This window comes from Caloenas nicobarica, chromosome 1, assembly GCF_036013445.1.
Source record: "Caloenas nicobarica isolate bCalNic1 chromosome 1, bCalNic1.hap1, whole genome shotgun sequence".
NCBI lineage: Eukaryota > Metazoa > Chordata > Aves > Columbiformes > Columbidae > Caloenas > Caloenas nicobarica.
Genome location: NC_088245.1, coordinates 199,912,182 through 199,930,851, shown reverse-complemented (window position 1 = coordinate 199,930,851; position 18,670 = coordinate 199,912,182). Strand labels below are relative to the sequence as shown.

General features: G+C 40.0%; 1 protein-coding gene across 5 annotated transcripts in view; it reads right to left on the bottom strand.

The window, feature by feature from the left end:
- PDGFD (platelet derived growth factor D) overlaps positions 1-18,670 on the bottom strand; it is a 144,695-nt gene that overhangs the window by 17,087 nt on the left and 108,938 nt on the right. For 4 of the 5 annotated variants that reach the window (XM_065658605.1, XM_065658606.1, XM_065658608.1 and 1 more), the window contains exons 4-5: positions 17,464-17,523; positions 12,546-12,747 (exon numbers count right to left, since the gene is read on the bottom strand). In XM_065658605.1, coding sequence (XP_065514677.1) covers positions 12,546-12,747; positions 17,464-17,523 — 262 coding nt within the window. The remainder of the gene's footprint in view (positions 1-12,545; positions 12,748-17,463; positions 17,524-18,670) is intronic. The other variant, XM_065658607.1, reaches the window with a different exon arrangement.

Below are 18,670 nucleotides of genomic sequence, written 5' to 3'. Positions count from 1 at the left end.
ACCCACCACCCTTCCATAAATCCATTTTCCACAATTGTAACACAGACAAAAATAACAGTTATAATGACTTTATTTCTATAGATTTTTTCTGATTTCTTTTCCCCTCCTTTTTTACTTTCTTTTTCTCCTTAGGATTGTGTCCACCAACTAAGTGTTCAAAAGCTCAATAATTCATTCAGAATTGGAGTACATGTGAACTTGTGTTGAGAAGTGAGGTCCTCTGGACTGAAACAGAGAACAAGAAAGAAAATGAAAATGCATTTTGAGCTCATGGAGCTTGAAAGCTGAAGAATTCATCTTCCTCTGATTCAAATCTTCAAATTTCAGAAAAAAATTGGAAAACTGGAAACCAGAAACACTGTATATAACTGACAAATCAATAATTTTATGAACATTATTTTTGAAAAGACAAGGAAACTACATTCAAAATATAAATGAAGCTGAAGGAAGAAAAATAACAGACTTGATGGTGCAGCAGATTCAAAATAGTCCTTTCCCACTCCAAACAGTATTTTCTAACAGGTATACCAACAGGAAAACAGGAATGGCTCAAATGAGAACTAATGGTGTGGTGTTTGTAAGCATATCAGATTTTCGTGCGCATGTTTAGTAGCTCAACACCATCTCTGGTCCTGAGTGTAGCTAAGCTTGTGCTTTACTATAAACATGTGAAAATGTTCAACAAAGACAGGAGCACTACAACACTTCATACCTTCTGTGACTCAGCCCTGTCAACATCACAAAGTAAATCATGTAAAAAGCTGTGATTTGTAAATATCATGCACCTTGACATTATGGCCTGGAGATATTCACAAGGCAGATATGCAAGAGGCAAGGGTACGTAAATGCCATGAGTGCTACTACACAAAATCATAGCAGCTTCACTTTTCTGGCAAGGTGTTATTTCACTCAAAAGGAATTTAGCAGATAAATTGCGATTTTATAGCAATTGTGATACATCTTGCCGTGAAATCTCAGAGGTTTTCTCCAGAGAACTAGCATCTCTCCAAAAGAGGTATAGATCATCCTCCTGATATAAGCACAAAATCAATGGGGCTGCTGGTATACTCATGTACTGGGAGAAAAATTCACTCCAAATGTCCACAGCCAGGACTTAGAAGTCCAGAGAATATTGATTTATTTGTTTTAATGGATGATATTTTATTCTCTGCTGTCATTCTCCACAGCCACCCCTTTTCATTGCAGGCTCTCAAACTTATTCTTCTTGCAGCGAAGTGTTTCCCACTCCTCTAAACATTCTCATCAGGACCTTTGCCATCAGCTTTGCTTACCGATAAAGCAAAGAGGTATCTGGCTACTCTTCATTTCAGCTGAGTGATGTGAAAGAAAAAATAACCAAAGGAAGATATTCTGCCTTAATGAATAATGAGATTTCTGGAGGGGAAAGCCTGGATCATCCACACTCTGGCACTGCAGCAATTCAGGGGAATGGATACTGACACATGCAGGCTCCTATCGGGGCAGTCTGGCCACAGACTAGGACAGCACTTGCTGATGGTGCATCTCTAGACAGAATAAAACGCTCAAAAGCTTAATGCAAACTGTGATTGCAATGCTTCCTGCTGAGGTGGCACAAAAAACAAGGCTTCCAGCGACAAACTGGTCATTAAAGAGGGCCCAGACCTAGGTCACATGAACTGACATCTGTGTCCAGGAGAAGATGTCTCAGGGACTGAACAAAATTTGCTCTTTCACAGACGAAACTTCCCTTAGGCTCAACAGTCCTCCTTCCTGCATTGAACTGATACCTATTATCACTGCTGTGTTATCAACACTGAAATGAGTCTTTGTAATGAGACTGGCAGAGAGGGAAAGCACCGGCATTTAAAGGACCAAGGTGGGGGGGCTTTCCTGCAGAGAGCATATTATATCCATCACCATGTTACATATATTAGCTTCAGTACTTAAGCTGCTCAATTTAAATGGAAGGGGTGACCTGGCAAAAGGCTTTCACTGGAGGGAAGGCTTTGCTAACTAGCATTCAAAAGCCTAGTTTTGATGACTTTCAGAAGTCTTTGCAGGGTCTCTTAGGCTGTAGCTGAGTCAGTACTGCAGAGAGCTGTTGACTTGCTTGAAGCATAGGAGGGAATAACCAGACAATTAGGATAATTTTTTCCTCTGTGCAGTATGAAGGAGTCAGCTGTTTTTGATGAGGGCTCAAAACATTTTTCTGGACACATTCTTCAGGAATTCTGAAATCAGCCAGTAGCAAAATACATTTTATTTAGTGTATTTTTCTATTATGAACTATTTTTGAAAAACCTCTAGGAAATTTTCCAATGGAAAATTGCTTGAATTCTCCTTGGTTTCATACTCAAGGCATTCTGATCCTTACTCACTAGCAGTTTTTGGGACCCCAAATCCCAGAGCTATCAGTTAAGATGTGAATTCTCTGCACTTTAGCATATCTTGAGTATCAGAGTCCAGAGTGAAATGGGCAAATATAATAACAGAGGGGTCTTATTTTAGTGATGCTAAAAAAATAAATATAAATAATAAATATACAAATAATAAAAAATATATATAATATAAAAATAATAATAAATGTATAAAATAAATAACTACAAACAGACAAGAAAAGACTAAATAAAGAGTTTAAGAGATAAACAAGTCATCCTCCATAAACATTCATCTGGAGGTAAACATGCTCTTTTTGACTCTGCTCTACAGAAATCTGATGCTTGGTGGGATAAGGTAAGTGCATGATGTCTTCTCTGAACAGTGTATACTGTACTCTAGTAATATTACACTGACACCAAAGAACAGTTCCCATTGCCTCATTAGCTTTAGCCCACGGTTTGCAGTCCCCTAACCAAAGAACACATTTTGCTCTGAAGAACTCTCTCTGCTGAAAGTTTCGATGTGCATTTTTCCCCATCTTGGGATTGTTTTACTGTCTGGAGCCAGTCCATTTCCTCATCCATATAACAATGAGATTTTACAGTACAGTCAGTTTCATGCATCACTTCACTGCTGTGACTAAAATGTAACCGAGCCTTGGTGTGATTGGTGTGAAATCCTGCTGCTTTACTTATCAAGGACTGAAACCACTGGAGTCCTTAATTTAAAACTAGAACTAAAAGGTTCTGTAGACTGGATGCAAATAACTTCAAAGTATTATTAGAGAATGTCTGCATCAGAGATTCAATTTAAAGGCAAGGCAGACATAAAAAGATGCAGTGGAGCAGTAAGTTGGATACTTGGGCTACTGTGCTTGCCTCCTTCTCCCCCTTAAATCCTATGCTTCAGTCCATCCTCATTTCGCATAGCACTAAGGCATGTGCTTACCTGGAAACATTTATCTTAATCAGAAGTAAGCACTGAAATCAGGGACTTTAGTAATACCATGTCTTATTCAGCAGGGACAACCTTAAAGATCAGAGAGGTGAGAAAACCTGTGCTGCTGGTCATTGATTAATTTTAAAAAGACAGGTAGTCTGTTAGAGTTTTTTTTAACACTTTATCTGTTCCAAATTCATACATGGCCCTAACATCAACATGTCTGAACATTTTACACTTTTTTTGTGCATCAGCCCCAGACCAGAGGTGAAGTGTAAGAAGTGGTAGCCACCTTGTCAGGGTATTCCTATAACATATCAAGACCATTTACAAGGAAGGCAAGAAGGATTCAGGAAGGTGAAGACCAGTCAGCCTAACCTCACTTCATGGTAAAATTGAGGAGTAAATCCATCTGGAAGCAAAGTCCAGGTACGTGAAAGACAAGAGAGTGACTCGGAACAACCAGCATGGATTTTCCAAGTGGAAATTGCGACTGACCAACCTGAGAGTCTTCTATGATGAGACAACTGCCTTGCTGGATGAGGTGAAAGCAGCAGAGGCACCTGCTGATTTTTGACAGCACCCTTGCCGCCAAACTGCTGAGATATAATGGGATAGATGGACTAAAAATTGGATAGATAACCAGAAGGTCCAAGGGGCTTGAACAAAGGGATCAGCAATTCCAAACACAACTGGTGGCTGGTTACTAGCAGCATTCCCCAGGGGATAATGCTGGGGTCAGTACTACTAAAGATCTTCAGGAATTACCCAAACAATGGAATTGTGTGAACCCCCAGCAAGTTTGTGAGTGACATCGAATTGTGGGAAGCTGTCCATGTGCTGCAGGGCTGCCTTTCAGAAGTACCTCAGTGGGCTGCAGAAATGTGCTGGCAAGAACCTCGTGAGGTCCAGTGATGACAAATGGAAATCCCTACACCTGACATGCATCAGTCCAGATATGCAGGGTTCAGTTCTAGTTTGACTCTCCTGCTTTTTCATGTGTGGCTTACAGCTTGTAACAGAGGTCATGCTGCTGTTTTCATTTTGATTCTTGGCTTTAAAAGATTTCTCCTAGAGAGTATGGAACTTCTCAGAGACCTATAAACATATTGCACCCATTATCCCCAGCATTCACGCTCCACTAGCATAAAGGTTTGTTCCAGGACTGTGTCAGGTAGAGCAGAGGTGCTGTACAAGCAGTCAAAGACATTCAGAGCAGTGCTGCAGCTGACTGATGCTATGATGTGGTTGAAACAGAACTGGAAAATTCAGTCCCAGACATGTGGTAAACAGTCACATCTTCCTCTGGTTAAATCACCTAAATTCACTGACACTGATGAAATTATTCTCCTCCACACCGAATTTTGATCAAACCCTGTGGCTTTTAGTTTTCAACACATATGGCTGATGGTAATCACTGTTCTACTACACATACTTAATGACACCACAAAAAGCACTTTGTTGAATATATCTAAAAACTTTGGAAGCTGTCCAAGTCTTTCTTGTGGGAGCTGGGGAGAAGATGCTGCAATTTAGATTTACTACAGAATCACAATGCCAAGACAAACCTCCTCAATCGAGCAACTATTATTTTAGAAGAATGAGAGATCAAAATTTCAGTGAAATTATATCTGTCCACATGAAACAAGGTTCACAATATATGGGCCTATTATGGACTGGCAAACCAATTATCAGCTGTGGTATGGGTCAAGTAGTAAAAGTGGGCCAAACCATCAGTGTCGTAAATGGATATAGCTTCATTGAAATCAATAGAATTGAAAAGCTTATTCCAGTGACAAATGACATGCTGCGAGTTTCACTAGCATTTTAAAAAGGGATTTAATAAGAAAAGCTTCCACTGTAGTGCCTGACAATAATGTCACGTAAAACATGAGGGAAAATCTCATGGGTCACAGGAAGGAAGATTATGGATGCAGATCTGAATTAGACTGTGAAATTAATGAATTTGTGTAGCTTGAATGCAACAGACAATTTCGTTCCCAACTGAAGAAGGGTGGAAGACTCTGTTTTTTAAGCACAAGAAATATTTAAATTAGCAGCTATTTGAAAAGCTATTCCATCTACTTGTAATATTCACATTTGCCATGGATGAGAGGGCATTCAGCATTCATGATGCCTGCACTCCCTGTCTGATGCACTGAAACTTGTTGGCAGCCATCCCAGAACCTTTCAAGGAAGAGGACATGGACATTTGAAGTAATTTTTTGGCCACTGTTTGCAAACCCCTAAGAAATTACATTCCTGAGTTAAAATTTTAACTTCTTGCTAGACCATTGTAAGTAGTGACAAATAAAACCTATTGTTGAGGACATGGTGAAACTTGCCTGATCTTGGGGAACCTGTTTGGCAGTGGACAGCAAAAACATTCCATGAAGACTTGTGGTCTCGCCTCGCAACTCCCCTTCTAGAGAACAGTGTGGCTATGCCAGGAAGTGTTTGTTTATTTAGTTTGCAAAGTTGTCATTGCAATCAGATGTTATTGCAGGAATGTCCCATCTGATTAATTTCTTCTGATAGCCAAACACTTCTTGCATACCATCTCCCAAAAAGAAAATGAGCTCAGAGCCGTATGTAGGCTTGTTAATTACCAGAATGTATCTATCCACATGTTATGCTCCTTCTTAAGCTTATCTGTGAAAAAAACCTTCCTTTTTAAAGATGACCTCTTTATCTAGGCACTATCCCCTAGACATTTGGATCTAATTCTACAATAAGAAACAGTGAACTGTTTCTTTCTCCCTTCTTCATTTGTACACATTTCACAGGCAGAGGTCTTTTTAAAATTATAAAGCCTTTTTCAATTAGATGTAAAACTTCAGAGTCAACAACAAAAGATAAATGCAAACAAGCATGTGGGAAACGTTAAATGATGCTTAATTGATGGCTGGAACTGTTTACAACAGTATCTCTGAGGAGCTCTTCTAACATTATCAAGCAGATACATTGATGCTTTCAAAAAATTAATCTGTAGGATGAAGAGGTTTCCTTCAAACATGTCTGAGTGCTCCTTATGATGACTCTCTAAAAGAATAGAGACTTGTTTGTCTAGATGTTCAACGTAATAGTAGAGTATGGCTGTTTTCTATTTTATATCTACCTGTATTCTTGCTAAGAACAGTATTAACTAACCCAATAGTCAGTGATATTCTTCTAGACATGCTTTATATTTGTAATAGTCAAACTACTATGATACTGAGGTCAGCTACAACATATTACAGCAATGAAAAAGGAATTGTTTTAAGGGATATACTTTATTTGGTATGACCTCCTGTTTTCCTAAGAGTCTAGGATAAGCTTAAGGCTGAACAGTCATACTTTCAGAGATTCTAAAATGCAGCAATGGCTAACAGACCTTTTTGAATTTATTTACAACTGCTGCAAAGGTCATTAGAAACATCTACTTGTCATATTTTCACGTAGGAGGCGTACACTGTGGTTTATAGCTTATACAAGGCTTTTCATTTAAGGATTTTGAAAATGTGAATGTGTGTCTTCTCCTTTCTTCTCTGTCCTTCCAGTCTGGGTTTGACTGTGATTGTACAGTTGACTTCTACTGGAGTGGTTAACAGCAAAGCTCACTGAACATATGTAGAATTAAATTTAAAACTTCGTGTGATTATTAGCGAGACACACCTGATACCAATATCTCACTTCAATAGTGTAAATAGAAAAAAACACATTTTATTCAATAGAGTTGCATCAGTGTTGCAGAGGTGTGAGATCAGATTTTGTAGATTGAATGGAGTTATCATGCATACAGATTTAATCAACACACTCTTAATCTTTAAGGTTCTTGCAGGTGTTATCCTGGGAGGATCAATCTTATAACTGTGTATATAAATGTATATGTATATATACATATATACATGATGGGAGGGAGTTAAGAAGATGGAGCCAGAGTCTTTGAAAGGACAAGAGGTACTGGACACAAATTGTAACACAGGAAAACTTATTTAAATGTTTAAGAAAAAAAGTTTTATTTGTTTGTTTGTTTGGTTGGTTTCTTTGTTTGTTTGTTTTTGTTACAAATGTGGTCAGACATAGGTTGTCCAGAGAGGTTGCAGGATCTCCATCTTTGAAGATGCTCAAAACTTGACTGGATATGGTCCCAAGCAACCTGCTGTTGGTGAAACTGCCTTGAGCAGGGAGGTTAGACCAGACAATCTCCTGATGCACCTTCCCACTTCATCTATTCTGTGGTTAGCTATGCTAAAACACAGTACTTCTTATTTCCTTGACCCTGATTCTTATCTTTGTGGATCACTTGTGGGTGATGTGAGAGTTGGAGGCCATCCTGGGCATAGTGATCACAAGATGAGTTTTCAATTCTTGGAGAAGTATGGAGGAGGTCAGTGGAACTGCTACCTTGAACTTCCAGAGGGCAAACTTAGACCTATTTAGGAGGCTGGTTGGCAGAGTACCTTGGGAGACAGTACTGAAGGACAAAGGAGTCCAGGAAGGCTGGACATTGTTCAAGGAGATCTTAGAGATGTAGGAGCAGGCTGTCCCCCTGTGCCGAAAGACGAGCCAGCGGGGAGGAAAACCAACCTGGCTGAACAGAGAGCTTCTGCTGGAACTTGGCAATAAAAGGAGACTTGATTAACTGCAGAAGAAGGGGCATGCAACTCAGGAGGACTACAAGGGTGTTGTGAGATTATGCAGGGAGAAAATTAGAAAGGCCAAAGCCCAACTAGAACTTGATCTGGTTACTGCTGTAAAAGACAATAAAAAATGTTTCTATACATCAGCAACAAAAGCAGGGCTAAGGAGAATCTCCATCCTCTATTGGATACAGGTGGAAACATAGTGACAAAAGATGAGGAAAAATCTGAGGTACTAAATGCCTTCTTTGCCTCAGTCTTTAATAGCGAAATCATTTGTTCTCTGTGTACTCAGCCCCCTGAGCTGGAAGACAGGGACAGGGAGCAGAATGAAGCCCCAGTAATCCAAGGGGAAATGGTTAGCGACCTGCTACACCACTTAGACACACATAAGTCTATGGGGCAAGATGGGATCCATCCAAGGGTACTAAGGGAGCTGGCAGAGGTGCTCCCAAAGGCACTTTCAATTATTTGTAATATGAGCAGTCCTGGCTAACTGGGGAGGTCCCACTTGACTGGACGTTAGCAAATGTGACACCGATCTACAAGAAAGGTGGGAAGAAGGATCTGAGGAACTACAGGCCTGTCAGACTGATCTTGGTGCCAGGAAAGGTTATGGAGCAGATCATCCTGAGTGCCATTATATGGCATATACAGGACAGCCAGGTGATCAGGCCCAGTCAGCATGGATGTAGGAAAGGCAGATCCTGCTTGACTAACCTGATCTCCTTCTATGACAAGGTGGCCCACTTAGTGGATGAGGGAAAGGCTGTGCATGTTGTCTACCTAGACTTTAGTAAAGCCTTTGACACTGTTTCCCACAGCATGGTCCTGGAGAAGTTGGCTGCTTCTGGCTTGGATGAGCGTACTCTTTACTGGGTAAAAAACAGATGGATGGCCGGGCCCAAAGAGTTGAGGGGAATGGAGTCAAATCCAGTTGATGGCCAGTCACGAGTGGTGTTCCCCAGGGCTCAGTATTTGGGCCAGTTCTGTTTAATATCTTAATCAATGATCTGAACCAGGGGATTGAGTGTACCCTCAGTAAGTTTGGAGACAACGCCAAGCTGGGCAGGAGTGTTGATCTGCTTGAGGGTAGGAAGGCGCTACAGAGGGATTTGTACTGACTGGATCCATGAGCTGTGGCCAGTTGAATGAGGTTCAACAAGATCAAGTGCCAGGTCCTTGCACTTGGCTCACAACAACCCCAGGCAGTGCTACAAGCTCAGGGAAGAGTGGCTGGAAAGCTGCCTGGTAGAAAAGGACCTGGGGGTGTTGGTGAACGGTCAGCTGAACATGAGCCAGCAGTGTGCCCAGGTGGCCAAAAAGGCCAACAGCATCCTGGCTTGTATCAGGAATAGTGTGGCCAGCAGGACTGGGGAAGTGATCGTCTCACTGTACTTGGCGCTGGTGAGGCCCCACCTCAAATCCTGTGTTCAGTTTTGGGCCCCTCACTACAAGAAAGACATTGAGGTGCTGGAGAGAGTTCAGAGAAGGGCAAAAAAGCTGGTGAAGGGTCTGGAGCACAAGTCCTGTGAGAAGCCACTGAGGGAACTGTGGCTGTCTAGCCTGGAGAAAAGGAGGCTGAGGGGAGACCTTATTGCTGTCTACAACTACCTGAAAGGAGGTTGTAATGAGCTGGATGTCAGTCTCTTCTCCCAAGTAACAAGTGACAGGACGAGAGGAAATGGCCTCAAGTTTCACCAGGGGAGGTTTAGATTGGATATTAGGAAAAATTTCTTCACTGCAGGGATTGTCGAGCATGGGAACAGGCTGCCCAGGGAAGTGGTGAAGTCACCATTCCTGGAGGTGTTTAAAAGACATGTAGATGCAGCGCTTAAGGACATGGATTAGTGGTGGACTTAGCAGTGTTAGGTTTGAGGTTGGACTCAATGATCTCCAAGGACTTTTACAACCTAAATTATTGTGATTCTATAATTCTAATCTATGATTAACAAAAGATACCATTTAAATGTCATTTATAACATATTGCTGTTATCAGAATTGGTATTCAGCAACACCACCTCTTAAGCTCAATTTTGTGGCACAATTTGGTATGGGCAGAGAGTTGGATTGGAGCAAAATCATTAGTGATTCATTTATACCATTTATATGACATGTTCAGAAAATGCTGTGAAAGATAGGCAAAGACTACATCAAATTATTCTAATATGCCTCAGGGCTGTTCTAACTAAGGATAAAGAATAAAACCCAAGCTGGAAGCAGAAATAGATATCTGAAATAAATGATGATACAATCTATTGCTCTCTTTGCTGCAAGGTTATCCCAGTGCCTATAAACATTCCTCAGAGATTCACAGTGTCTGTGTTTAAAAGCCACCGAGCACTTCTACTTTAAGGACTTGTTAAAGCTATTCCCTACTCATGACATCATCCAAGAACGAGGCTTTAATCTTATCAAAAATTTATGACTAAGTAAAAATTCTTAACTGAAATTTTAAAGGATTTGATTGTGGTGAAGTACTTTTGTACAGAGGGCCAGTAACAGCCAGGGAATTCAGCCTTTATTTTGAAGACAAAAGAAAAACTGTTAGAAAACATTTTTCCTTATTCCTGTAACAAAGACAGCAACAAAAAAACCCTATTAAAGTAAATCAGGTGTTAAAATAATAACTGGAAAACTTTTTATGTCTTTTACAGTGTTTTGTTACCCAAGCAGCTGAATTACATTTATACTAAATCGAGAAACGTTTATGCATTTAAATTTTCCAAGCACTACCAGATCAGAATGATACCTGTAGCCTGCATGATCAGCATCAATAAAGCAGCAAATGCTATTTTATATATACATGGTTATTTAAACATATGGGGTACTAAGCCAAATGCGATCTGAGCATCAAATGAAATCTGGAGAGCAGCACCAGTATAGGATCCAGTTTTCTAATCAGCTTCCATTAGAATCAAAACCGACCCTTTATTCCTTTTGTATACACGTCTATCAGTGTCAAATCCAGCCTGGGAATAAGGGATACACAGCTCATGTTTCACAGACCTCTAAATGAGATCAAACTGATCTCAGAAGTGATGCAGTGGCAGTTAGGTGACGTTTTTCACAAAACATGTGCTGTTGTGGTTGCCTGAAATTTCTGATGTGCTGAGATGGAAAAGTAAAGGGGTTCAGTTTTCAGCAGGCGGGTGCTCAGGGCTTTGTTGCAGGTACCTTTGAAGTGTTGTGTCAGCCAATGTGTCTTGGAAACTGCAGGCCAAGGTGGCTGGGTATCTACTAATACATCGTATATGCCTGAGGTCATTCTCCTGCACAAGGTTCAGCAGCTGTAGGACAGCCCACACCCCTGCCACTAACCTCTTACTCTCTACAACAAAGCGGCCACATGCAAACTGCCCACCAGGAAAGGCAGCTGGTCTCTGCCAACTCCTGGTTCATGCTCAGCAATGACCTGGGAGAATGACACATGACCTGGGAAAATGACACTTGGCCTGGGCCAAAACTAAGCAGAGACCAGGCTGACAATTTAGCAATATGATGATTGGATATCAGGGCCTGGGAACACTCCTCAACACTATTTTCCCTAATATAGATGCAGCCTGTATAACCCTTTTAAGATCAAAGCCTCATCATTTGATAGCAAGTAAGTTACAAACACAGAATTAATCTCCCTGCTTAGCACATGCTTCACATAGCGGGGGTAGGATTTGAGATGCGAAGAAACAGTAGATTGCACAGAATCAGAACTGTGACTGCGACATTATAATTTTAAAGTTATAAAGAAGAATTATTCTAAATACATAATTTGGAAATGGAAGACAATATTGAGAACTAAAATAAAAGATTTCACCCGAGATCTTCTGTGAAAACCACAGTAATTGTCACCTTGAAGAACCCTAACATACCTCCTAGATCTGCAATTGTACATAAAGGCCCATTTCATCAGGCCCTTCAGTGGACGGTTGCCCCAGAGCACCACTTTCTCTTCTAAATAGTGTTTCTTTTTCATTATGGGTTTGAACTGTTAGCTTAGCATCCCTTCGGTTTGTCATTTGGTGAGTGACTTGACCTAACAGAAGGAAGCAAGAAACATAATCCAGAAGTGCGTGCTTTGCTCATTTACAGACAAAGATGTTAAACCATAATAATGTTCCCCGCCAACATAATGAAAAACAGTGAGATGTTCACATTCTAAAAAACCAGCTGCACATACAGGTGTCTGCACCAGATGCTTCCCTAAGCACAATGTGATAAAAGTGATTATTCCTTACTCAACAGAGAACAATCCCTAAGCAGGGTATTTAAAGGAGGATGATAGTGCAGGTAATTAGGAGCCCCATGCCTTACACACAAAGCAATGTTTAAGAGGGTGAAGCTGAGAACCATCTGTCCTTTACACACAGGCCTATGTTTTTATTTGTGAATTAATCATAAAGATGGGTAGTTTTCAGTCTGATTTCTCATGCATGATCCTGCTCAGTCAGAAAATGATTAAGGATAAAATAACTTATTCCTGGTTTTAACAGACTGTAGTTTGCCCAGTGGATCCAACAGGAAAATGAGCACCAGGATCTAATACTTGACTAATCGACATTTCTGTGAGGAGCGAAGAAACAGCCCAGTCTTGCCCCAAAGTATGTATATAGTGCCTTTTCCTACCTTTGGACTTCCTGTCATGGTAGCTCCTGCCTCGATAATGGTGTTCACTGTCTGTGTACAAATTCTCGAGATCTTCTTGCCAGGATTCCGGGTTAAAGTGCTTGAGCAGATCCTCCACTGTGTCGAATGCAGCAATGGTCTGATCCAGTGCTTCCGCCGTAAGCGTAGGGTCAGTCACTGATGGAGAGGGATAGGATACCCCCTAAGAGTGACATACATCTCAGTGTACTTGGAATAAATTACAGCACCACTCAAAACAATTGACAACAGTTACTGAGAAACTTCTGTCATTAATGACTGAAACAGCTACTTTGGGCCATCTTTTGAAGTCCTTAGCTGGGCCAGGCTTTGTTATGCCTGTATTTTCTTTTGGAAGGAGAAGAGACACCAAGGAACTCCCAAGCAAGTCCCAGAAGAGATGTAGAGAGTGGAAGCACTGCCACTGCTCGACTGACAACATGCACACCCACTCCTCAAAGGGGGTGATGGTTTGTACATGTACAAAGATATAGTGGAAATGTCTTTTGAAACCACTGTGGTGGTCATGACCACAGAACAGAGGTGCCCTGTAGTGCTGGGATGGTGCCTTCACAGCTCCACCAGCTCTGTTGGTAAATCAATAATACGCAGATCAGAAACTGCAGCAGAGAAAGACAAAGACAACAAATCTAGACTGTCTTTCTTTCCCTCTTCAATTTGGAGAAGAAATTTGGCTTCGTTAAAGATTTGAAAAGATGGCCCTTTATTCCCAAGAATTAAATGTATTGTGAAACATCAATGAATGCCAATTTTCCTACCCTTTTAGCAAAACCACAAGTTACTAAGAAAAAGAGAAAAAAAGGTGATATTTGGATCTCAGCAATGCAAGAATGAATATTTGGATTACCAACATAGTGATACCCTTACGATTACATCATAATACCAAATGATTATATCATAATACCAAATGATATATTATGAAATATTGCTTCCTACCCGGAAGGGCCAAGTACCATTCTATGAGTGTATTTGGTTCCCTCTGGACTTCTGACACAAGTTGACTTTGTCAGAAAGATTGCAGCGATTTCATTTTTACTGAAGAGGACTTTAAACATTTTTAATAATTGCTGTTTAGAACCACAATATTCACTACCCTGATATCACCTTTTCCCTTGTCCAAGCACAAAGTCTAATAGTATGTGTAAAATATGTGCAAGAAAAACTATTAATGCAGACCTGTTACTTTCTGAAAGACCACAAAAAATACTTGATTATGTCCAACAAGAAGCATAATATAACAGTTGTTTGGGTTTTTGTCTTATAAATTAAAACATTGGGAGAAAAACCCTAGAAACCCTCTTCTCTCATGAACACCCAGCTCTGAAGTAATGTAGCAGAAATATGCCATTTAATATTAATGGCTCACTAAAATAAGTTTTTGCCGCATCTCTGAAGTAAATGTATGTTAAACTGTTAATCTTTGTGTTTAGTTTCACTCAGTTGGGTAGTAAGGGAAAGGTCAACTCATTTGAGTAAAGTTACTCACTTGTTTGCAGAACCGTGTCCTTCAATGCTTACTAAAATAGTTTTAAAGTATATATGTCTTTCAAAATAAAACATTTCTCTTTAATGATAAGTTATATAACAAAAGTAACAATCCTTGATACTTTACTACGTATGTTTTCTGAAAGTATGGACAGTCCAAATTATTAAAAATAAGGAAGACAAGAAATAGAAAACATTACAATGGTATGGTCAAGAAAGCATAGCTACATTTTACTGCTTATCGCCACCAGCACAAGTTTCAGAGGGCCCACTTGTGACTGCAATGCCTCTACAATGCTGTGCTAAAAAAGACACAGTGCAGACGGCCGTAAAAATTCATGACCCACTAAAAGGGAAGGCATACCTGCTGACTTCTAAGTGGCTTGGAATAGAGAGCGTAAGAGAGATGAGAGTTCCCGGAGTTGAGCAGCTCGTGCCAGCAAAGTGAACACAGCGTTGTTATCCAAAACAATGCTGCAGGAGAGACTGTGTGGTGAGCAGGCATCACGCAGTGTACTAACACAGCCTTTGAGGTTACAAAAGAAAAATGCACCCAAATGCTGTTTGTTCATTGAGGAGAGCTCAGTGGAGCTTACGGCTCATCTGTGATTGCAGCCCAACAGGGAAACATCAGTTCCCGACCACCTTTCAAAAGTGAGGGAAGTGGTGCAAGGATGCTGAAGCAACAGCAGCATAAAAATCAGGCCACAGGTGTGTGGCTTAGACAATGCATGAGGTTTTTTTCACGTGTTCAACTGTGCATTTCATTACAGAACTGCAGGTCAGGCTGTGAATTTGCAGGGCATTTCAAACTCATAAAGGCAGCAAGGATTCCCCATTTTATTTTCATATAAAATCTCCTACTCGTGAGATTTGTGCAACCTCTTTCACACACAGAAGAAAGCTTAACTTTTTCTCAGTGACAGCCAAGTCAAGAGGAATTGCTTCAACAGCTCAGATAACCTACTGGCAGCGACATGATGTGACAAGCCCAAAAGCAACTTCAAAGCTGCCAACCCAACTGCCTCTCTTTTGTCCTGCCAAGAGCGAGGCGCTGGCTTTAGAAGAGCTGATGCTTGTCGTAATCTGGCTTCTGAGATCGCATCCAAAGAGAGGGCAAGAGCAAGAGTGAAATGCAGGAAGCAGTGGAGAGCAAAGATTTTCCACATTACATACCTCTTCTATGTTTCTTAAAAGCACTGAATGCATTTTTATTTTCATGGGATGCAATGGTATCTTTTTTGTCAGTGCTTTTACCCTTAATTTCTATTCTCCCACTCTTTTATATTTTCTATCTGCATTGTCAAGCTGACAGGCAGCTCAATTTCCATCACAGTTTTTCATTGATCATAACATTAATTCACAAATAATGGAAACTAACCTAATAAGGAGTGAATTTTGTTTCTTTTTTTTTCTGTGTTTGTCATGTGGGGTTAATGGCAGAAGTATGGGTTTTAGCTTTCTGAGTAAAACAAACAAACAAACAAAACAAAACAAAAAACCAAAACCAACAACAACAAAGCAACAAACAAACCAAAACCAACCAACCAACCAAAAAAACCAAAACCCAAACCCCAAAAATATAGTTCTGTGATATGACCTCAGACAAGAAAGAATCAATTTGCTCACTCTCAGTTTTTCATTCAGAGAGTTGTAAGCCACCCAGATCCTAAAATGAGTGTTTGGGTTGCCTGCGGATTGAAGGGGCAAAACTGAGATCTACCATGCTGAGTATCAGCAGGGCAGTATGTCATCTTGTCAGCAACAGAAAGGACTGAGTTTGTCTTTCTGTCCCTCAGAATTGCTCAACCTCTCTACCTTATTTTCCCTAAGGATAAGAAAGGGCTAGTGGGTGCAGTACATGCCCGGTGGAAGAAGGTATGTTTTATTAGATAGAGGATAGCATGGGAAAACCAGTGAAACTGGGGTTCCGCTTCTGGTTTATCTGTAGGTTTCTCTGTGTGACCTTGGGCACCAGCTTGCTACCTGTAATATTGGTAGCAAACTTCCCTACCTGCAACACATTAACAACAACTTTTCAGAAGAAAATGGTATGAAAGATAGATAAACTTTTTTTTTCAATATGAAAAGAAAAATACTGGATTATCGTTTGGCATATTGTGTGCCTTACGACGTTATGAAAGATAATTGACCTGGTGTTTACCATACACTTCATCTCATTTTCATGGTTACCTGACGAGGGAGCCCTAGGCTTACATTTTCAAACATCACCTATCATATTTTTACACAAAATATTCTATCACACAATTTTTTTTCAAGTCCCATATTAGAACGAAAAATGAGTTTGTGTCTTTAAGTAAAACAGTGGTTTAGCATCTCCTGATTGGCATATCCAGTAGGTCTCAGCCCTGCTAACATTTCTACTCAGGACTTTCAGCACAGTTATTTCAAGGCTATCAATGCATCATATAATGAAAGGCAAATGTCACTTGCAAATTAAAGGGTAAACACAAGTGAGATTGGCTTAAGATCTGCTAATTTGGGCAACACAGAATTTTATCTCTACTCACTGCCTGGCTTGGACACTAATCAGTAGAATTTACCCATATTTTATTTATTTTTCTTCCACTGGCAACTCCTGGCAGCTGCTGTAACAAAGGTGTCAACATAAAACTCTCTTCCATGAAAACTCCAAACATTGGTCTGAAGTCTGCTTTGAGCATTTATCCTCATGTTGTGTGTTTTAAGAGGAGTTTACAAGAGCTATGACATGGTGCTGACCAGCCAGCAGAATGTACAGAATAGAACTGTTGATACTACAGATTCTGATGTTACATTGCCATTCCTCAGCATTTAAATTTGCTGGGGAAATAAAAGAGGGGACAGATTTTTGGCCAATGACACAAATCAAATGTAATGAAGAGAAAAAGAAAATTTTATTCTGGACTACATGTTTTCCTTCCTCTTTTTTTTTTTTTTTTTTTAATCCAAATGGCATTTTACTGCTGAATATGGAGACTTCAGATATTTTATTGCAAACATTTAAAAAAAAATCTCAATATTGTCAATGAAAAGCTAGATCCATTCTCCTGCCAGCCTGTTTTAAGTATAATCTTCTATTTAGGTCAAGAATTTTTACAACTGAAAATTGTACAGAGTTTATATCTTGCATTTTCATCTTGGCAGGACGAGTGTGAAAGCAAGAAATGTTTCCCAATGGCTATCTCATGTGGTTACAACAGCTGATGGCATATCCTGAATATTTTCTCTTTAAAAACAGACTGGTTGACTCCAGTATGAGTTGGATAAACACTTATTTCATCCTCATCCTCTGCCAAAGGTGAATACGTGGTTCCTCTGTGCCATTTTAGTGAGCTGGATTCAAGCCATCCTATCAATCCATCCATGGGTAAAATAGTAACAAATTACTTACTGAGACAGAGCTTGTGACTGACTCCCAGTTGGTTTCTGAGGCTGCATGCTGGAAATCATCCTAAGGGGAAAACCCACAGGAAAAATCACCATTAAGGCAATGTCCTAAATTAACTGCAGAACCTAAAAATTGTCTCAGCATTCAACATCTGTCACCTTTTTCAACTCTCTTGCATGCAAGAGGCCCTTGCTATGTGTCATTCCTAAGTAATGCTACTTGCATTCTTGTAAGCTTGCTGAGGCAAGGATAAGTATTATTATTATTATTGTTATTATTATTTGTAATATGATATACACTGCTTTGCATAGCAAAACCTAGTCTGGTCAAGACCATTACATGTATCTTCCAAGATAAATATTAAACAGCACCTCTGTAAGTCTATAATCAGAATATTAATGCTGTTCCCCAAACAGATCTGTTCTGGAAAGAATGTGGACCTGCTAATACCATGGTAGTACTTAGCCAAGGTGAAAAGCAGGGTAATCTAATCCATTTGAAATGTAGTCCTAACATGACTGTACTGCTTTTGGTGCTTGTGCTGAACAGGACTTGCCCATCTGTGCAGAGCACTGGATGGCACTATGTCCTTTATGTCAAAAAGCAAAGCCACAGTACATTCACATTAGCAGTGTCATCGCACGAAACCTCTGGGCTTTTATGATTAATTTGAGCACAGGGAGGGGATCTATCTCATGTGTCTTTGGACATCTATGAAGTAAACATCTAAGCTAGTTGCTCTTGTTTCCATCTACAGTCAACTAAAAGTAGCATTTTTAGGGTGCAAATGATCTGAACTATTTTATCTCCTTTCTCTATAAAGGGAGTCTTGGAGAACTAGCTTAGATACAGAGGTCAAAATTGTAGATATTGGCATGTGGTCACCTAAATGCAAATCCACTTGTCTGACCAGTGATGGGTAATCATTACTTAAATAATGAAGAAGCCACTTCTTTAATCTTTTGGCAGTTACTCATTTCCAAGTGGAATAATTAAACCGTGAAAAATAGAAAAAAAGGCAGTATTACAGAATGGTTATTAAAACCACACATGCAATGAATAGCTAATGATCAGCATGAATAGGCAGGTAAGAAAAGTGGACTGAAGTCACAGCATACCAAGATTTTAATTTCTTATAACAGACTTCATAATGAAAGGATTTAAAGAAGATGAATCAATGCCTGGGCTCACCATTTTACACTGACTTGGT